We start from the raw sequence: 20,255 nt of genomic DNA on the forward strand, positions 1-20,255 counted from the left end.
AGGAAACAGATCTGAAACTATTTAAAAATATAATCTCATTTATGTGCTCCTCACACAATATATATGGTGGGCCCGCTATGTGCCAGTCACTAGGTTGGGGCATCAACACTCCTTGAAATTGTTTTTAATAACTGCTTTATTAAGATACAATTGACATATTCCACTGTTCAATCTTAAAGTGAACCACTTGATATTTCTTACTATATTCAGAGTTGTACAAACATCACCACTATCCAATTTTAGAATATTTTCACCAACCCAAAAAGAAACCCCTTACTCATTAGCAGTAAATTGCCCCCCACCCCATTTCCCCTCCCCCTGGCTCCTGAAAATCACTAATCTACTTTTTGCATCTATGTATCTGTCTATTCTGGACATTTCATGTAAGTGGAATCATATAATATGTGCCTCTGATGACTAGCTCCCCTCATTTAGTAGAATGTTGTTAAGCTTCATCCATGTTGTACTATCAATATTTCATTTATTTTTATTGCCAGTTAATGCTCCATTGTACGGATATACCACGTTTTATCTACACATTTGTCAGTTGATGAACATTTGGGCTGTCTCCAGTTTTTGGCTATTATGAAGACAGCTGCTACGAACGTTCATGTACACGTTTTCATGTGGACAAGTGTTTTGATTTCTCTTAGGCACATAGCCTGGAGTGGAATTGCTGTGTCACATGGTAACTCTGCTTAACAGTTTGAGGACGTGTCAAACTCTTTCTCACAGTGGCTGTACCATTTAACATTCCCACCAGCAGCATATGAGGATTCTAGTTTCTCTACAGCCTCCCTGACACCTAATATCTTTTGGTTTTGGCCATCCTAGTGGACGGGCAGTGGTATCTCACGGTGGTTTTGACTTGCACCTCCCTGATGGCTAATGACATTGAGCTTCTTTTCATATAGTCATTGGCCATTTGTGTGTCTTTTTTGGAGAAATATCTATTCAGATCCTTTGTCCATTGGTTAGTTGGTTATGTGTCTTTTTGTTGTTGAGTTGTAAGAGTTCTTTATATATTCTGGATACCGTTTCCTTTTCAGCCCCCTTTGGATTTTAAGAAATATCTAAATCAAGGTTAGACCAGGGGTTGCCAGTTTAAAATCTGCAGAATTCACTTCAAGGTGACAGAAACTTTGCAAAGAACACGTTCCATCCCCTGAGGACAGTTTGGAGGGTTTGTGCAGTGACAAACCTTGGAAATAAAGGACAGAGAACAGCCTGGGCAGGCCTGGGCCTGCTCTCTTGTTCAATCACACCCCTTTCAAAACCCCAGCTGGAGAGGAGTCTGAATTTCAACAGGCTGGAGGCAGGTGGGGATGCTGATTGGTTAGTGTACTGAAGGTGGGATGAGTTTGGGGGAATTCTCTTCTCCCCCCTTTTTTTTTAAAGGAACATAGGCTTCTATTTCTTGATTGGGCAAATGAGGTGGTACACAGAAAAGTATTTTGGAATTACAGAGGGATATGCAAATGTAAGGTGACATTGTTTCTATTGTTATTTGTAGGAACCAGTGAAAATCCTCTGTAGGAAGAAATGGCAGAGTTTGCGTAGGGGGTGAGGGTGTGCAGCATTTTAGGGACGACTTAAGGGATGAAAAGTAAAGGAGAGAGGAGGGTAGAGTTTGCAAATGTTGTTTGTGTGTGTGTGTGTGTGTGAGAGAGAGAGAGAGAGAGAGAGAGAAAGAGACAGAGTCAGGGACACAGAGACACAGAAAGACCTTTGTGATTTCTGGCATGTTCCTTTACCACCTGTATGATTATTTATTTAATACTTTTCTTTAAATGGGCTCCTATTTCTTTTAATTAAATATATTTATAAAGGAAGCTTTATATCACAGTTATAAATGGCAAACCTGCATCATTTTCAAACAGGAATGTACCATGTAAACAAATAGAACAAAAACCAATGTGCTATTTAAGTGTAGCTGGAGGCTGTTGTCTCCCAGGCTCAGCAAACTGCTCTGGACTGGCTCACCTCTCCCTGGCACTCAGGCCTCTGCTCAAAGGGTGCCTCCCCGGGGGGCCTCTCCAACACACCCCCTGTCCTTGCTCTATGTCTTCACAGTGCCATCACTATCTAGGGGATGGTGTTTTTCCTACGCGTGCCTGGCTCCACGCAGGCAGGGCCCGTCTTCTTCACGATCTCCACAGCCGAGCTCGATAAACAGTGGTTGAGTACATAGCTAAAAGCTCTGAGTAGCAGGACTGTTTTCTAGTTTGTTTTTCTCCATTTAGCAAGTGTCAAACAGGTGTTAAAGGACACACCAGCCAGTGCCATGCTGCCACTTGCACCTTGCTGTCACGGGGCGGGGTGGGGGGTGGTACTGAGCCAGGCTTGAGAAGGAAGCAGCCTTTCAGGGTGTGATTCTGTGGCTCACTAGCCTCCTGCCCTGCGAGATGGGAATCCCTAGGCCGCCAACTGCCACGCTGCAGATCCCCACTTGCCTGCTGGCTGGCTGAGTGACCCCTCAGCATCGCTGGGCCGCACCCACATATGCCTTCCCCAGAACGGCGGAGCCACCCCCTGCCCACCTCACACACACTCTTGGCAGAGAGAAGCTGCTCAATTAAATGAGAGTAGGAGCACAGAGGGCTTACCAGAAGATGGGATTTAATGACTGACATTGCCTGCTAAAAAATCCTACCCTTTTTCCAGGCCCAACTTTTAAAAGTAATAATATTATTTACCCTTTACTGAGCACTCGTTATGCACCAGGTGCCTTGCTAAGTAAAAGTTTTATAGACCTATCATTTAATTGTATCCTTGCAATCCTCCTATAAAGTGGGGATTTATTGTTCCCATTTTACAGATGAGGGACCTGAAGCTTAGAAGTTTCATGGCCCACCTAAGGCGGTGCAGATTGCTTATGTTCTTAACCATGACTTAGTAACAACCACATAACTGCTGCTGCCTAGATGGCCTGCCCAGCAATGTTTCCACTCCTGAACCCCCATAATTCTGTACTGTTAACCCTCTGGTCATATCTGCTCAATCTCCCTTGGTGTGTGTGTGTGTGTGTGTGTGTGTGTGTGTGTAGCAAGTATTTGTTTCTTGCGGGCTGAAACCACTCACTCATCTCTCCCAGGGTCAAGGCAAGTACATGGCACACTGTGGCCACCCTATCTGTGTCCCCAAGTAAATCCTGGATTTCTTCCATCAGGCTCTGTCTCTGTGGTTGATCAATGAGGAAAAATGAGCAGTCGCATTTCTGGGGATATAAATTAACTCTATCAGAAAGTCCCTGGGATATTTACCTAGGAGAGTGTGTGGAAAGACATGGGCTTCAACCAGGAGACTGAGGGTGGCAGGGAGGGTGAGCATACAGACGCAGGGGCAGGGCACATGGTTTGGGGAGGACCCTCCTGGTCTGTAGCATTGATGGCTCGTGCTGGACTTCTCTGTCTTCGCGGATTCACTCTTTACCCTGCTCTTTGTCCTCACAGGAGAGCAGAGGAAGAAGAGAGAGTTATGCTGGGGTATTTATTCTATGTGTGTTGGGCCAGGACTGGTCACAGCTCTGCAGTTACACAGTTACACAGATTCTGCGGTCTCCTGGGGTGGTCTCCCCACACCTTGACCTTGCCATTGTGGGCTACTAGGACTTCTTCAAGTTATCCTGATCTGAATGTGCCCTCTGTTCCTGCGGGGACCCTGGCTGATGGGGCGAATGCCTTTTTCTGCACTCTTTTGGTCACTTCTTGAGGTTAGAGTCTCTGCTTACTCATCACTGCGTCCCCAAACCTGGCACAGTGTTTGGGATAGGGTTCTAATAGCCAACTCACCTTATTGAGCACCTATCATAGGCCAACACTGTTACATGTATTACTCAGATAATCCTCACAACAATCCCACACCCTCATTTTACAGATGAGGAAATTAAGATCCAGAGAGGTTGAGTAACTTGTCCAAGATTATGTGTCTTGTCAGAATGTGACAGAGCTGGGATTTGAACCCCAGCAGGGTGACTCTTGAGCCAACAGGATGATCCTTAACCCTGCTATTGGGTTGCCTTTCTGATTGCTGCTTGTGTATTGGGGCACAATAGGTTCCCAATTAGCCTTGGGAGCCAAAAGAATCTGCTTCTTTGCCCACTCAGAGGCTCAAGTAGAATGGGCAGAAGGTGGAATGTAGGCTACCATGGCAACTGGATCACCAGGTCTCCTCATGTACTCAGCCCTTGGGGCTGAGGTTCTCCTGCAGGCAGAGAGCAGGGTGGGGTCAGCATGGGGCAATGTTTGAGGCACCAGATGCATTGTGAGGACCTTGAAGAATACCAGGTGGGTGGATGAGGCAGGATGTTCTGGGCAAAACTGGGGGGAGCTTCCTGAGGCAGGTGGGATGAGTGGAAGGGTCGTGGAAGCTGTTGCCTTTGCTAAACCTGCATCAGCAAGAGGCAGACCAGTCCTCTGAGGCCTCCTCCCCCATCTGTCTCTGGCTCCAAAGCCCAGGGCCTGAGGCTTGATTTCAATCCTCTCTCCCAGTCTGTGACAGCATGCTCCTTCCTAAAGCTGTCAAAGCCTGGGGAGGGAGGGAGGGAGGGCACCCTCTGCTCCTCTTCCAACCACTGGGGGGATCCACGGCCGAGTACTGGGGTGCCTGCATTGTGCAAGCTGTGGGATAAGAGAATGGCCATCTCCTCCCCAGTCCCTCAAATTCCCCACTCCCCAGGAGAGCCAAAGCAGGGCTGTTCGCAGTGGGCAGGTCACCTCTCTGTGCTTTTTTGTAGGCTCTGACCTTCCTGACCAGAAATGAAATCCTGTGGTGAGTAGAGGGGCCCCTTTCCCTGCCCTTGAGCTGAGCTCTCGTCCTGGTACATCTCATTCTGGTTCCTGAGTGTGGTCCTCACTCAGCACTGTAGAGCCCTGGAAATGAGACTGGCACAGGGCAGGCAGAGACCCTGGAAATGAGACTGGCACAGACCCCAGCTGGGAGAGCCCAAAAGCCAAGTTGAGCAAAACCTCAGGCATTAAGCCACTAGGGGATCCAAGGCAGGATTTCTTCACAGAATCACAGAAGTGGATGAGGCTTCTTAGGGGGATGGGGGAATGGAGGAAGGACTTAGGAAACAGGTTTGAAGCTGGCTGGGTAAACCTGGATGTGCTCTAAGACCTAGCTCCCTCTCCAAGCCTCTTTTCCGGGCCTACTATGTGTCAGACATTGCAAGGGCCCTGGGAACATATCGGGGAAGAGTCCACAGTGCCTGTTGTCATGTAGGTTATTGTCCAGCAGGGAAGGCTCTGGGCCAAAGACAAGTGGTGTCATGCAGTGTGAGAGGCCACAGATGCCCTCTTCATGGGATTGCAGAGGGAATGAACGGCATGGTGTGTCCAGGTCCAGAAAGGGTGACTGAAAGTCTTCTATGATTCCTTCTCTTGCCCTGCCATCCGCTCGGAACCCCTTTCCAGGCCCATCAGAAGACGGGAGCCCAACTGGACAGAGTCGAGCAGACAGGCTCTTGCCTCAGGGCCACCAGGCCCCATGATAAGCGGGGATGAGCCCCTGTTGGCTTTTGCCAGCCTCACTTGTTAGGTATGAATTAGAAGCTGAGAGACACTAGATATTTGAAGAGAAAACTGAAAAACCTGTGCTAAACCATGCCATCATAACATTTCAGAACACCAGAGATAATGAGAAGATGCTAAATGCTTCCAAAGAGAAAACAAAAACTAAAACAAAAGATATACAGAGGACTGGGAATCAGAATGGTTTGGGACTTGGAAGACAGGGGCTAAAGACCTCCAAAACCATAATGATAAAAAAATCCCAATCTAGAATTAAGTCATAGCTAAACTATTAATCAAGAGTGAAAGTGAAGTAACTTTTTTGACTTGCAAATCATTTTTTATTTTTTTCATTTATTTTTTTGCAAATTATTTTTTAAAATGACCTCTTTTGCATCTTGTCTGAGGAAGCTTTTGGAGGATGTGCTCCATTATAACAAATTAATAAACTGTGTTATTTTGGTAAACTAGACTGGTATATACAGGATACTTCCTTTTTTTGTAAAATAAAAGTTTCTATGTGCATACACATACACACGCAAAGAGAACATGTCTGGAAGGACACACACACCGCACGCTGGTCATAGGTTAGCTTCTTTTTAAAAAAGATTTTTTATTTATTCATTTGAAACAGACGGTGAGGGTGAGGGTGCAGGGGTGAGGGTGCAGATGAGCAGAATAGAGGAAGAGGGAGGAGAAGCAGACTCCCCACTGAGCTGGGAGCCTGACGTGGGGCTCAATCCCGGGACCTGGAGATCACAACCTGAGCCAAAGGCAGATGCTTAACCATCTGAGCCACCCAGGCGCTCCATAGGTTAGCTTCTTGGAGGAGACCTGGGCCACTGACAACATCGGTGGTAGCATGGCCTTGTCTGCAAAGTAAAGGGGCAGCTTTGAAATGGACACCCAGTGGCACTTGCAGTGGTTTAGGGAGCTGATGGCACGTAGTGCTTGTGGGAGAGAGTGGCCAATTTGGGCTAGACTAAACCCCGTCACTTTTGGACAATTGTCCTATGTGGCCTCTGAAGACGTGCTGTGATTTTCCTATTAATGTGACAAAGAAATACAGCCTGGATGACGGTGCAGTTGGAGAGATCAGTCCAGTTGGAAAAAGTATCCAAGAGACTAATAGACACAAGTAACCTCTGGATGAGGGTGGCTCTGCCCTCATCTAATACTTTCCCATCTTTTTTTTTTTTTTTACTTTCCCACCTTCTTATCTGTGACCTGCATAAAACACAAGGGCCTGGTCACTAGATCTGCAGATGACGCACCCCCGGAGGGGCAGACCACATGTGACAGACTCTGGTTTTAGAGCCAGCCCCTTCCCAATCCCAGGCTGCCTTGGCTGGGCTCTCCAAGAAGGGGTCTGTCCACCCTAAATTTCTTGCCTGTGGGGATTTTCTTTCATGGCTTGTTGGTCTTTTAAAGAGCAAAGTCCCTTTCGGCCTCAGCTCCAAGTCAATCCTCCCTGACTTCTGATCAAATTGCTCCACGAGAAGCCCTTGACTTCCAGATGTCCCTTTGGGCTCAGTGCAAAGGCCCTTCCAGGTCCTCATCTGCAGCCACAGCTGAGGACTCGGTGTCTGGGGCCTGACCCAGAGGGGCACATGTGGTTTCCTTTAGACTTCCATGGTTGGAGCCCAGGTAGGCCTGACTCAGTCTGAGCTGACTGCTCTGTATCTGACTGCTCAGGGACTACTCTGGTCACCATCTCGGGCTGTAGGTAGGTCTGTCTGCGTGGGGAGCCTGGACCTTTGTCCCTAGCCCCTGCCATAGGCTGACCCAGCCATGAGGGCCACTCTTTCCTCTCAGCACCCCTGAGGTCCCAGCCTTTTCCAGCCTCCAGGCCTCATCCTGGCCATTAGCACTTGGTCCTCTTGGAGCACCAGCAGGTCAGCAGGCACAGTGGTTACAAGCTTGCTCTCTTCAAGCCAAAGGCTTGGGTTTGAGGCTGGGCTCTGCTACTTCTCGCTGCGTGACCGTGGGTGAATTTCTTTGCTGAGCCTGTTCCCACACTTATAAAAAGCCTGAGATAAAAGTACTGGAACCTAACCTCACATGGTTGTTATTAGGACGATTAAATGATCAAAGGGATCCCTGGGTGGCGCAGCAGTTTGGCGCCTGCCTTTGGCCCAGGACGCGATCCTGGAGACCCAGGATCGAATCCCACATCGGGCTCCCGGTGCTTGGAGCCTGCTTCTCCCTCTGCCTGTGTCTCTGCCTCTCTCTCTCTCTCCGTGTGACTATCATGAATAAATAAATTTAAAAAGAAAATGATCAAAAAGAGGTCAGAGGCATCAGTGGGTGTGTGGATCAGTGCTGACTGTGGGCAAGCTATTATTTTCATGCTTTTATTATCCGCCTCCCCCCCCCCCTTTTTTTTTTTTTTTTGCAAATGAGGAGACTGGCTCAGGAAAATGAAGCGGTTTGCCCAAGCCACACAGCTTGAAAGGAGCAGATCATAAAAGCTACCTTTTCAGGCTAGAGATAGGGCTATTTATAAAATACCTGCAGGCTGTACTGTAGGGCAAAGGACTATTGACCCCAGGGCCCAGGGACCTGAGCCCGGAAGAAAGGAGTAGAAATGGAAGCTGGCACTGGAGCTGTGTTGTCCATCCTACCAGGAACACAGGAGCCTGGAAGCTCATAGAACATAGAGGTCCTGCCGCCACCCTGGCCTTGAATGAGAGTCTCTAGGGGTGGGTACAGGGTACTTTCACAGGCTCCCCAATGTGGGACCCAGTTGACCATCACTAAATAGGGCTTCAGAGGCAAGGGTGCAGAGAAGGGTACAGAAATAGTCATAGGATGCCTGAACCAGAGGGGGCAGTGGAGGTCACCAAGTCTCTCATTTTACAGAGAGGAAACTGAGGCACAAGAGGGGATATGGCAGGTCCAAGGTCCCCCAGAGCATGAGCTGCAGGGCTGGCCTCCCTGTCTCCGGGCCTCAGCCCTCCCTCCCCTTGTCTGGGGTGAGGCGGGGGGGGGGGGGGGGGGGTGGAGCCACAGCACAGGCTCCTTGATTTCTGGCAGGCTGAATGTGTGAGTTTTTCAAATGGCTTTGACTCTTGAGTCCATTAGTGATTAATTCAGAGTTCCATTTAGAGCCGGCTGATCCATATTTGGAGGAGGAGAACATTTTGTGGCAGCCGAGATGCAGCCACGATTCATCTGCGGGCAGCCCACCCACTCGGTGGCCTGGGAAGGCATGAAGTCCCGGCAAGGCCCTCCCCACCACACCCCTCCCCAGAAAGCTCTCCAAGGGGGCGGGGCTGACAGGCTCACACCTGGGTGGGGGAGGATCCTTTAAGGGTGCGCAGCGCAGCCTGCAGAGCCTGGTGTGGGGTTCGGCCCCCACTCTCTCTCAACCTCTAAGACCTTGGGCACACCCTTTAAGCTCCTTGAGCCTCAGTTTACCCTTCTTTAGAAATCACCACTCCTACACCTGTCCCACAGGAATGTTGGAAAAATCAAGGAGAAAACGTGCTTGAGCGCATCCAGCGCGTAGTCTTGGTAAATAAGAGAGGAAGGCAGTGGCAGTTACCTGGTCCCCCCAGGGGTGCTCCTGACACCTTCCTTCTCTGGGCTCCCCGGGGGCTGGAGGGGGCGGTGAAGAGCTTCAGTGTCTGCAGCTCTGGATTTAACCTGTACCACCATGGGACCTGAAGCAAGTTATTTTACCTCCTTGAGCCTCGGTTTCATGTGTAAAGGAGAGATGATGGCTCCTTCCTTGCAAGTCTGTCATGCAGGTTAGGTGAAAAATATCTGTGAGAGTTGACAGCTGGCCGCAGGCTGCTCCCACTGGGGAACCACGGGGGGGCCAGGGGAGCAGGAGGCTCTGCTCTGGGTGGCCGCACGGTGCAGGGCCTCAGGGATTTCCTTTTTGGCTTTTTATTTTTATTTTTTTAAAAAGATTTTATTTATTTATTCATGAGAGACTCGCAGAGAGAGGCAGAGACATAGGCAGTGGGAGAAGCAGGCTTCCTGTGGGGACCCCGATGAGGGACTTGATCCTGGACCCCAGATGTCCTGAACCAAAGGGAGCCGTTCACCTAATGAGCCACCAGGGTGCCCAGGCCTCAGAGAAGTCTTCAAACTCAGCGCACCTTACTGAAAGTCAGTCTGCTCTTTCTCACCTCAGGCCAGCAATTCTAAGGACGACAATGATCAAATGCTCCTTTTGACTGGGGCCGCAGCCCTCCCCGCACTCCAGGGCCCATGGCCTGCCTTTCCCCCTCTGTGCTCTTCAGTGCCCTCCATACTTTCCTGGGGAACGTTTCCCCTCACCCACTCCATGACCTGCTTCTCAGCTCTCCCCCCAACTTGGTGTCAGAGCAGTCTCTGGTGACAGTCCAGGGCCCCTTACGAGGCTGATGGAGCCTGTCCTTCCCCACTAGCCATGCACCACTCTGGCTCCTGTTTCCAGGCCCCTCTCATGCGTCAGCATAGAGCCAGGGATGGAGATTATCTCCCCGTTGGGCAGAGTCAGGATTGGAGCCCAGGTGTCTCTGCTCAGAGAGGTCAAGCAGCTTGCCTGGGTCACACAACTAGAGGGTCCACATGGGTCCCCCTGACAGTTCTGGCAGCATTCCAGCAGGAAGGGGGTGACAGGCAGGACACTCAGCGGGGGCCTTTGAAGGGCCTTTATAGCAAAGGGAGTGTGCTCAGAGGCTGAGGGACTGCCCCGCAAGCCTGAGGTGCCCAGTAGAGAGCGGGAGCTGTGGAAGCCAGGGCTCAGACAGACATGGCCCTGAGTACCTAGGGTGGAAGGGGGAGGGAGGGACAGTTCCCCACCCAGCTCTCTCACCACCTCCAGTCTCCAGCGGGTACCTCCCTTGAGCCAAGGGCATCTGGAGGCATCAGGAAGCCAGAGGGCAAGAGGGTGGGATGCACCAGACAGAGCAGAGGAGGGCCCGGGCAGGAGGTAGAAAGACAGAATAGGAACTCGGACACAGCTGATATCCTCGTTGCTCTCCCACAGCCGGGATCCAGGGGACATTTTCTCAGTCTCTGAGCTGTGAAAACATGAGGGGCTAGATGGGGAGCCGTTCATGGCTCTGAGTTCTCCTGGTATTGGATCTCCATTTACCATGGCCAGAGAAACTGAGGCACAGGCCCTGGGAGGGGGCCTGGGAGGGGGAGCCCCTCCCTCTCTACCTCCAAATCTCCACTTATAAAATCACCCTCTGAATTCTTCACTGAGTCACCTGTCCCCAACTCCCACCAATCAGAGATTCATTTGGGTTAAAAGACCTCACACCCTGCAAACGACAGTGAGGGGCTGTTAGTCACTCACTCCTGAGTGTGAATTAGCTTGGCCAGATGTGTGCCTCCTAGCACTGAGCTGAGCTGAGAGGTTGGACGGTGGGGGAAGCACAGTGCTGAGGTTTATAGGCTTCCTCTTGTTTAATCCTCATGTATTTGTGAGGGGAGCCTGGGGCTCCTGCCCTCTCCCCCCACACGATCACACAGCCACTTCACACTCCGTCTCTCCCTCACAAGCAAAGCCTCCATGACCATGTGGGTCTACAACACGAACACTGATGGTGGGGAGATAGGCAGGTTGCGTAGTCCTGCGGTCTGTGGGGCTGGGCTGTGGGCGAGAGGGGCCTGTGGTCTGCTGGCTGCTGGCAGCCGGGCTCTAATCCCGGCTCAGCCACACCCAGCGTGTGACCTCTTTTCTTAGGGCCAAGGGCAGGGCTGGGCAGATGGCCTGGGGTGGCACTCTGGCTTCCCCGGGGCCACGTTGGCTTCTCTATCTGCAAGTGAGGGGCTGGACTGAGGGACCACAGATGTCCCTTGAAGCTCTGACATTCTATAACACTTGTGGAGTGTATTCCATGCCATAGAGCACACTTACATACCTTTCTTCACACCCGGCTCATCTTTGCACCTCCCCCCACTCCACTGTGTGCTGGGCACAATGGAGTCCTCAAGGATGTTTCTAGAAGAGTGGGATGATGTCTAACTGCCTTTACTATGTCACTCAGTCCGAAGTCCCCTTCCTCTGGAGAGGCTGGCAGGAAAGGGCCATGTGGTCTGCCGTCCCCAGCTCATTATGCTTCTCTCCTTAGCATCCACGACACCTTCCTGAAGCTCTGTCCCCCTGGGAAGTACTACAAGGAGGCAACACTGACCACAGACCAGGTCAGCTCCCTGCCAGCCCTGAGGGTGAGTGCAGCATGGGGGCGGGGTGGGGTGTGCCACTGGGGTCCATGAAGGGGCTGAGGACACTGGGGGAGGGGCGGCCCCTCTGGCCTTGGGGCGGTCTGGTGGCAGCCTTTCCAGAGGGGCTGTGGACCACCAGGCATGGGGCCCAGCAAGGCATGGCTTCTCAGCACTTCTCACACACATGTCTGGCCTCACTCCATCCATGCATCAGCCCTGGAGGCAGGACAGGCTGTGAGGACTGTCACCATTTCGCAGGGCAGAGGCCAAAGTGTCCCGAGGCAATGTGTCTTGCTCCAGGTCTCACCATCCGTGAAGGTGGCAGGCTTCACTAAGGCTCCCACTGGCCCTGTTGGCTGAGTCTCCAGGGTCCTGCCTATGATTCCCTTTTGAGCTTCAGCTTATGGCCCAGCACCAGCTTCCTGGGACCATTTACCTGACCCCACACCCCCCACCCAGAGGACCCTGCACCAGCCAGCTCTCTGCTATGCTTTATGCCCCAAACCAGAGAAATGGGAAAGGTCAGGAGGCTCTGCACAACCATATGGGCCTTGGGGAAGCCAGGGTGCCTCCGCTGGCCGGGTGCCTAGCCCCCTCCTCAGCCCTTCTCTTCTGCTCAGGCTGCCTCAGTAGACTAGGGTTTTTCTAGAAGAACTAAGAACCTTCTCAGTTTCTTCCCTGAGAAGCCAGGAGCAGGACTCAGAGCTCAGGTACTATCATCTCAACCTGCCTTCTTCCATCTGTGAAATAGGTGGGGCACTGAGGGTGGCTGGGAGTTGTTTCCGTGTGCTCCCCAAGGCTTCCTGCACTCCACTGGCTGTGCTGACGTGAGCTATCAGTGCCCTCCACTCCCAACCTTTTAAGGACCATCCTTGAGTTTTTTTGTTCCTGCTCTGAATAGGCCCTGCCCTTTCTCCAAAGCACCGGGATGAGCGCAGAGGTGTACCATAAAAGGGCTCCCCAATCAATTCTAAGATTTTTTACTAAAATGTGTGCAGTGCGTAGAGAGAGGCAATGTAGGTCAACAAATCGTGGTGGTGTCAGGCTTCCCGACGTTTCATTCTGATCTCAGCAGGATAAGGGTTTGAATTTGTCATTGTGCAATGGGAAGCCATCTTCTCTTCTGTCTGGAACAAGGTGGGCACCCTCTTGGAAGAGGGCTAGGGACCTGCATGGAGCGGGTGGTGGGAAGGAGGTCATAAGGGAGAGGGCACAGGTGGAAGGCGCACACGTTCAACTAGGGCGATGTGGCCTCTCCAAAGTGATGGGCCTTGTTTTGGGCAGAGACAGAGAAAGAGCACAGAGCCAGGGGCTTGCGATGGAGGCAGAGAAGATAAAGGAATAAGAAGGGGTGTGAAGGGGGGAGTAGGATGGGTAGCTGGGAGCTGGGGTCTTGGAGAAGAAATGACTGATATCTCAAAGGAGAAATAATTGGAGAATGTGCCTGTGCCAGACACAAAATGGGGAGCCTGTCCTTTGGTACCCCTGCTCACACATGCACTCCCCACCCCCACACAGGCACGCCTCCACATCCCACCCCCCCATCTACATACCCGTGCACACACCTACATGTGCTCAGACACACATACACGTGCCGGCTGGGGGGTCCTTCACACCGGTCCTTCACCCAGACTCTCCACTCAGGGACCAGGGCTGAGGGGCAGCCCAGATGGGAAGCTTCTGCCCTCCATTCTCCAGGTCAGGGACAGTGTCACTGGGCAGTCCCAAAATATTTGAATGTGAAACATGGGTATAAACTCAGGACCACCCAGTCTAATCATTGTCAAATACTCTCTGCCCTGGTTTTACCCATCAGAAAACGGAAGCCTGGAGAGGCTTGCTCAAAGCACCTGACCGCAGGTCACATGTTTGCAGAGCCTGGATTGCTCTGACCCTATCTCTCTCTCTCTTTTTTTTTTTCCCTGAGAAAAATGTTTTTTAAAAAATCTTTTAAAAAATTATTTAAATTCAATTAAGTAACGTATTATTGGTTTCAGAGGTAAAGGTCAGGGATTCATCGGTCTTATATAACACCCAGTGCTCATTACATCACATGTTGTCCTTACCCATCACCCAATTACCCCATCTCCCCACCCCCTCATCTCCAGCAACCCTCAGTTTGTTTCCTGTGATTAAGAGTCTCTTATGGTTTGTCTCCCTCTCTGATTCCACCTTGTTTTATTTTTTGCTCTCATCCCTTGTGATCCCATTTTGTCTCTTAAATTCCACATATGACTGAGATCACATGATAATTATCTTTCTCTGATTGACTTATTTCGCTTAGCATAGTATCATTGTAAATGGCAAGATTTCATTTTTTGATGGCTGAATAGTATTCCATTGTATGTATGTACCACATCTTCTTTATCCATTCATCTGTTGATAGACATCTGGGCTATTGTGGACACTGCTGCTATAAACATTGGTCTGACCCCAGTTCTAACCAGGGCCTCCACCTCTGATCAGGGCTTGGCTTGGTGCTGACAGTGTGCCTGGGTCTGCAAAGTGTCCTGGGGGCACAAGGGGAGAGCCTGACAAAGACTGACCCTGGATGGCTGGGATGGAATGTGCTAGGTGATCGGTGGGCCAGCACTCCCCATGGCTCCAGTATACTCCATTCAGGCCTGGCATCCCTGTCCTGAGCCCCAGAGGAGCAAGCACTGGATTAGCATCAGAGGGTTGGGTCAGGGCCCAGTTCCGTCACTCCGCCTATAACATCTCCCTCTAAGCATGAATCCCTATCTGTAAAACAAGGGGCTCACGCTGGGCCCTGTAATAGCAAGTGCAAGGATGAGTCACAGTCCTCTGCACCAGCATGGTGGTGGGAGGCCTGTGGGAGGGTGTGCAGGCAGCCCCTGCCCCCAGGGAGCACCAGCCCTGACCACTTCTGGAGCACCGGACCCCAAAGTGCTTCACTAGATGGTGGCTGGGCACTGAGATGGGGTCTCGGGACAAGCCTACTTGTAATTTTACTTATTTCATTCTTCTAAATGGTCGTTATTTCACTCTATTGTACACATAAAAACCAGATCATTGTAGGAAAACACAGAAAAGCAAAAATACAATAAAAACTGTCAGGTTGCCCACCTCAAGGGATGATTGTAATGATCAATTTGCCTTATTTCCTTCTGTAATTTTTTCCAAGCAGATATATAAGTGTTGGGATCACACTGACTTTTTTGTATGTTGCTTCCCCACCCCCCTTCCCATTTTGGTTTCTTTGTTCCTTTTCCAACTGGTTCTGAACAGCCAGAACCATCTCATGGATTTAGGACACTTAGCCACTGCCACATCTAGAGAATGAGGGGACAGGACACTGGGCCAGGAGCAGAAGAGCTGGGTTAGAACTCACTGGTTAAGGGAAACAAAATTATGAACTATTGGGACTTCATCAATATAAAAAGCTCTGCATAGCAAAGGAAACAGTCAACAAAACTAAAAGGCAACCTATAGAATGGGAGAAGATATTTGCAAATGACATATCAGATAAAGGGCTAGTATTCAAGATCTATAAAGAAAGTATCAAACTCAACACCCAAAAAACAAACAATCCAGTCAAGAAATGGGCAGAAGGCATGAACAGACATTTCTCCAAAGAAGACCTGCACATGGCCAGCAAGCACATGAAAAAAATGCTTCACATCACTCGTCACCAGAGATATACAAATCAAAACCACAATGAGATACCACTTTACACTGGTGAGAATGGGCTAAAATTAGCAAGACAGGAAACAATAAATGTTGGCGAGGATGTGGAGAATAGGGAACCCTCTTACACTGTTCGTAAGAATGCAAGCTGGTGTAGCCACTCTGGAATACAGTATGGAGGTTCCTCAAGAAGTTTAGAATAGGGCTATCTTAGGACCTAGCAATTGCACTACTGGGGATTTACCCCAAAGATACAGATGTAGTGTAATGAAGGGGCACCTGCACCCCAGTGTTCATAGCAGTGATGTCCACAATAGCCAAACTAAGGAAGGAGCCACAATGTCCTTCGAAAGATGAATGGATAAAGAAGCTGTGGTCTATATATACACTGGAATATCACTCAGCCATCAGAAAGGATGAACCTACCATTTACATTGACGTGGATGGAACTGGAGGCTATTATGCTGAGTGAAACGAGTCAATCAGAGAAAGACAATTAGCATATGATTTCACTCATACATGGAATATAAGAAATAGTGAAAGAGACCATAAGGGAAGGGGGGAAAACTGAGTGGGGAAAATTAGAGAGGAAGACAAACCATGAGAGACTCCCAACTCTGGGAAACAAAGGGTTGTGGAAGGGGAAGTGGGTGCGGGGATGGGGTGACTGGGTAATGGGCACTAAGGAGGGCACGTGATATGATGAGCATGGGGTGTTATGCTGTATGTTGGCAAATTGAATTTAAATTTAAAAAAAAGAACTCACTTGCTAGCCATTCTTTCCCGGGAGGAATGATTTGGGCTGGGAGGAAGCAAATAGACCCCAAGCAAAGGAAACAGGGTGGAAGGGGTGCCACATGGAGCCTGTTTTCTTGCAGGTGAGAGGTCTGGTTCTAGGTGCTCCCAGGTATAGGTCTGGATCCAAGAACGCAGAGTTCTCAACAGTATGAGGAAGTACTTTCTAATCAGTAGAGCTATGTACAGAGGGCTCGAGCTCCCTATCGCTGAGGGGCGTGAGGTGGGCCAGACAAGCATCTAGCTGGGATGTTCTGGTACACATTTAGGACTTGTACCCCATGCTTGGTGCTCTCCTCAGCACCTGAGCCTGTGGTTCTGGCCCTGGGACTTGTTCTTACTCTCTTTTATATCGGTGACGAAGGTTTGTCCCAGACTTTGGACTTTCAGAGTCTAATAAAATTCTCCCCCCCCCCCGCAAATTTTTTTTTTTTTTTTGAGGAAGAGGAGCTGGTGATGCCAACTTTCCAATTTTGCCAAGTAAGGACTTTAAAAGCTACGTGATCCACAATCACCATCATTTCATTTCTTAAAAATGTTCATTTTAGAGCAAAACTACAAAAAGGATCTAATTCCAGAAGCAAGAACAGTTCTCTCTATACACGTCTCTTTTTGTCTTTACTTTCCTGCTTTTGCTACCGGTCATTAAGCACTTTGTCACTGATCATCATCACTGATCATCACCGGGCCTCAGACTGGCTTTTGGGGACTGAGATCTAGGACTAAATTTCCTTCCATGTCTTTCCAATCTTGGTCAAAGGGGGAAGATGCTTCCCGAAATGAGCAAGGAGAGGTTGGCTGGGGGGTGGGGGCCCGAGTGTCCCTGTTGTATCCTCTGTGGGCCCAGTGATGGGAGCTGCGTGACTCACACTGCCCAGAACACGTCTCTGGAAAAGGCTGTGAGAATTGGGCCCCAGGGAGCTCCGGGGATGGCTATAACTTGGCTCAGGGGTTTGAATGGTCTGGGAAGAAAGTCCTATTTTCTTAACTTGGATTCACTGGTGGAAAAATGGATTGGTTAATATTGGGAAGGGTCTGCCCATCAGCAGAGAACAAGGCAAGAGAGTGGCCTGGGCGGCAGAGGGCAGTAGGAAAAGCCTGATGACAGGGATACAGTGGTCCTTTGGCACTCAGAAGTTTCTGTTTTCTCTTTGCGGCTTTCTTTGGTGTATTTAAAAGCGAATTAGCTCAATGTTTCTGTTCTTGTAAATAGTGATGTTGCTTTCTGTAAACTTGGATGAGTAGTGGCACAGTGTGACCTGGGTTTCTGGTTTCCGGGGCCCCGGCCAGGGTAGTAGGACCTGGGGGAGATCTGAGGAGGCTCCCACACTGGCCTCTCCCAGCCTCCCCCTCCAGGGTTCCTGAGGGCAGGTGGTGTGTGCAAAGCCTGGCCTCTTCTCATTGCCTCCCAGCATCAACTCTGTAAGCACAGAGGCCCTAGGACACCTGCCTGAGGCATCAGGAGGCTCTGTGGGTATGGCTCCTGAGCTTCTGGCTCCTTCTATCCATCCCCAGTTTTTCTGAACCTTTCTGATGCCTGCTTATAGGCTGGGTCTATCTGCTTAGTATAGCTTGCAAAAAAACCCATTCCCAAGGCTTTCAGCAAATCAAAAGTCCTCATGCTTATTCAAGCTTTGGAGAAATTACCAGAGTCACGGGGGCATGGATGGGAGTGTATTTTTTTTATTTAAGTGTTTTGGGTTTTTTTAGCTTTTAAATCAAAATTATTTATGCATGCCAAGAGTCAAGATGCCCTCCAAGGGTCATCCTCATTTCCCTTCTCTGGAAAGAAACCATTTGCAGCTCTTAGCTGGTTCTTGGTTCTTATCTCTGTCTTTGGAGAGTGCTTTTGTATGGCCCCTTCTTAATACCCCAGCCTTTGACCTCCCCCTAGAGAAGACGTTTAGCTCTTCCTTCCCCCACATCACTCCCAGTACAGGTACATAAGTATTTTGGTTAGATCGGTATTCGGTGTTTACCTTATGATGACTACATATGCTACTGGGAGCTGAGCCAGGAAATGAACTATGGTTACTTTTCCCTTTCTGCACATTTTCTGTTGTTGTCTTTCCTGGATGTAATCATTCGCTTAGTTTTCTGTGTACTTATCATTAAGTTGACACCAAACCTCTGCCGATCACCTAAAAATCTCTAATTAAAGGTTTCAGAACTGAGATGTTTCACGTGCATTCCATTTTCTTGGTAAAATTTCTCTTGGAGCCTTCAGAGCCAAGAGAAAGGTGGCCCTCCAAGCCTGGTCCATGTTGTCCTAGATTTTGGTCACTTTTCCCTTGGATCTTCATTCCCCGCTCTCCTCTCTCCGTGTACTCCCTTGTTTTGGTGGAGCACATCCTCTAATAGCATCCTGATAAAGGGCTCAGGGAGGTAAACGTCTTGCCACCTTACATACACCTTACATGGCTGATTAATGTTTTTATTCTCCCCTCGCACCTGATCAAGAGATTACCGGGGAACTGATCTATCAGCTGGTTGTCAATTTTCCTCACGTTGGGAAAGCAGTGCTCAGATGCATTTTAGCTTTCACTGTTGTTACTGAGAAGTCCAAAGCCTTTCGTTTCCTGACCTTTTTTGTAACTTGATTTTTTTTTTCTTTTCTGGGAACTTGCAGGCTTTTCTCTTTGGCCCCAGGGTTTTGAAATTCCCAATAATGTGAGTTGGTGTGGGTCCTCCTCCCCTTGTACGGGGCACACAGAAGCCCCACTCAGTCTGCAAACTGTCATTCAGGTCTAGAATGTTTCCATGGATCGTTTTCTTTGATAACTCTCCCCCTCGTGTCTTCTTTGTTCTCTCCTTCTGGAACTCTAATATCCTGCTGTTGTACATCAGGGATCGGCCCTTTACTTTTTATCTCTTCTCTCCTATTTTTCATCTGCATCTCTTTGCTCTTCTTCCTGGGAGCTTTTCTCAACTTTACCTACAACCTTAATTTAGTTTTTCACTTCTGTCCTTGTGCTTTTAATTTCCAAGGGCCCTCTTCCCCCCCCCCCCCCGCCCCGCTCTGCTTTAAAATAGTATCTTCTTTTTCCTGAATATAATGTCTTGTCGAATCTTTTCTCCATGGTGCTCTCCCCTCTAGCTTGTTTGGGTCTTCGTCTTCTGTGTCAGAGGTCTTCTCTAGCTATCTGGTAATCATTTGCTTGCTAGAAATGAAGAGTGTGTGTGGGGGGGGGGAGGGGTGTTGCTAGAGCTGTGTCAAAGCTGAAGTCCCTTGGTAGGCTTTCGACTGGGAGCTCCCCTGGAGGGGGAGCCAAGGAGGCTATTTCTTGAGGTCTCCCTAGAGAGGATAGGGGGAAAGTCTAAAAGGAGGACTGCTGGGGTCTCAGACTTCAGTGCTTGTGTATTTATTTATTCCCCAGTTCTCAATGTGGCTGACACCCCCCCCCCCGCCCCATGCAGAAAGCCCCTATTAGACTCTCTCCAGAGAATAACCTTCCAATGTGGTGCAGGGGTGGGGAGGGCCAGCCACCCAGCGTGGAGCAGAGGGGACTAGAACTTGAACACTTTCAACACTTTTAATCAATCCTCCTTTCCTGACCTCTATGTATATCCAGTGTGGGCAGGTCCTTCCAGTTCCAGAGCCTTTCAAGGATCCTGGGATGTAGAAAAGGCTGCTAACCAGCTTCTCTCACTGGGGGCTCAGGGTTGAGCTCTCTTCTGTCTGCTGGGTCAGTTACGGCTTCTTGTGTATGTCAGAGCCTGCTGTTCTCTTGCATTCTCTGTTTTTGTGGGTGATACCTCTAAAAACTCCCTATACTGTAGTTGTAGTGGGTGTCAGAGAGAATGAAAATAGATGCAAGTGTTCAACCCGTCATCTTTACCCAGGAATAACACCTGCATTTCCAACGTTCAGTAGAGCATTACGAAAACAGCCTCTCTCACTCTAGCTGTCTCAGAATATGCCACACACAGCAGCTGCCCCCAGAACTTTCCTGCTCCCCACTCCCAGCCTCTTGAATGCTCCAATCGGCTGGTGTCCTCAGAGCTCCTGTGCTGCTCATTCCCCTTCCTGTCCCCATATCACCCTCCAGCTGAGCCAGGCTACTCTGGGAGCCCCCTCCCCCGCAAGGACCCCTGGCAAATGATACTCTTTGTCCAGTTGATTTCATTACC

General features: G+C 49.7%; 1 protein-coding gene across 7 annotated transcripts in view; it reads left to right on the forward strand.

The window, feature by feature from the left end:
• Window positions 1-4,147: 4,147 nt before the first annotated feature.
• Window positions 4,148-20,255, forward strand: part of CIB4 (calcium and integrin binding family member 4) — a 50,583-nt gene continuing 34,475 nt past the window's right edge. For 5 of the 7 annotated variants that reach the window (XR_013349540.1, XR_013349539.1, XM_077843826.1 and 2 more), the window contains exons 1-3: window positions 4,148-4,286; window positions 4,736-4,770; window positions 11,588-11,684. Coding sequence is in view for 5 of the 7 variants with exons in the window: in XM_077843826.1 (XP_077699952.1) it covers window positions 4,233-4,286; window positions 4,736-4,770; window positions 11,588-11,684 (186 nt within the window). In the remaining 2 variants the exon portion in view is untranslated. The remainder of the gene's footprint in view (window positions 4,287-4,735; window positions 4,771-11,587; window positions 11,685-20,255) is intronic. The other 2 variants (XM_077843827.1, XM_077843823.1) reach the window with 1 other exon arrangement.

This window comes from Canis aureus, chromosome 12, assembly GCF_053574225.1.
Source record: "Canis aureus isolate CA01 chromosome 12, VMU_Caureus_v.1.0, whole genome shotgun sequence".
Classification (NCBI taxonomy): Eukaryota; Metazoa; Chordata; class Mammalia; order Carnivora; family Canidae; genus Canis; species Canis aureus.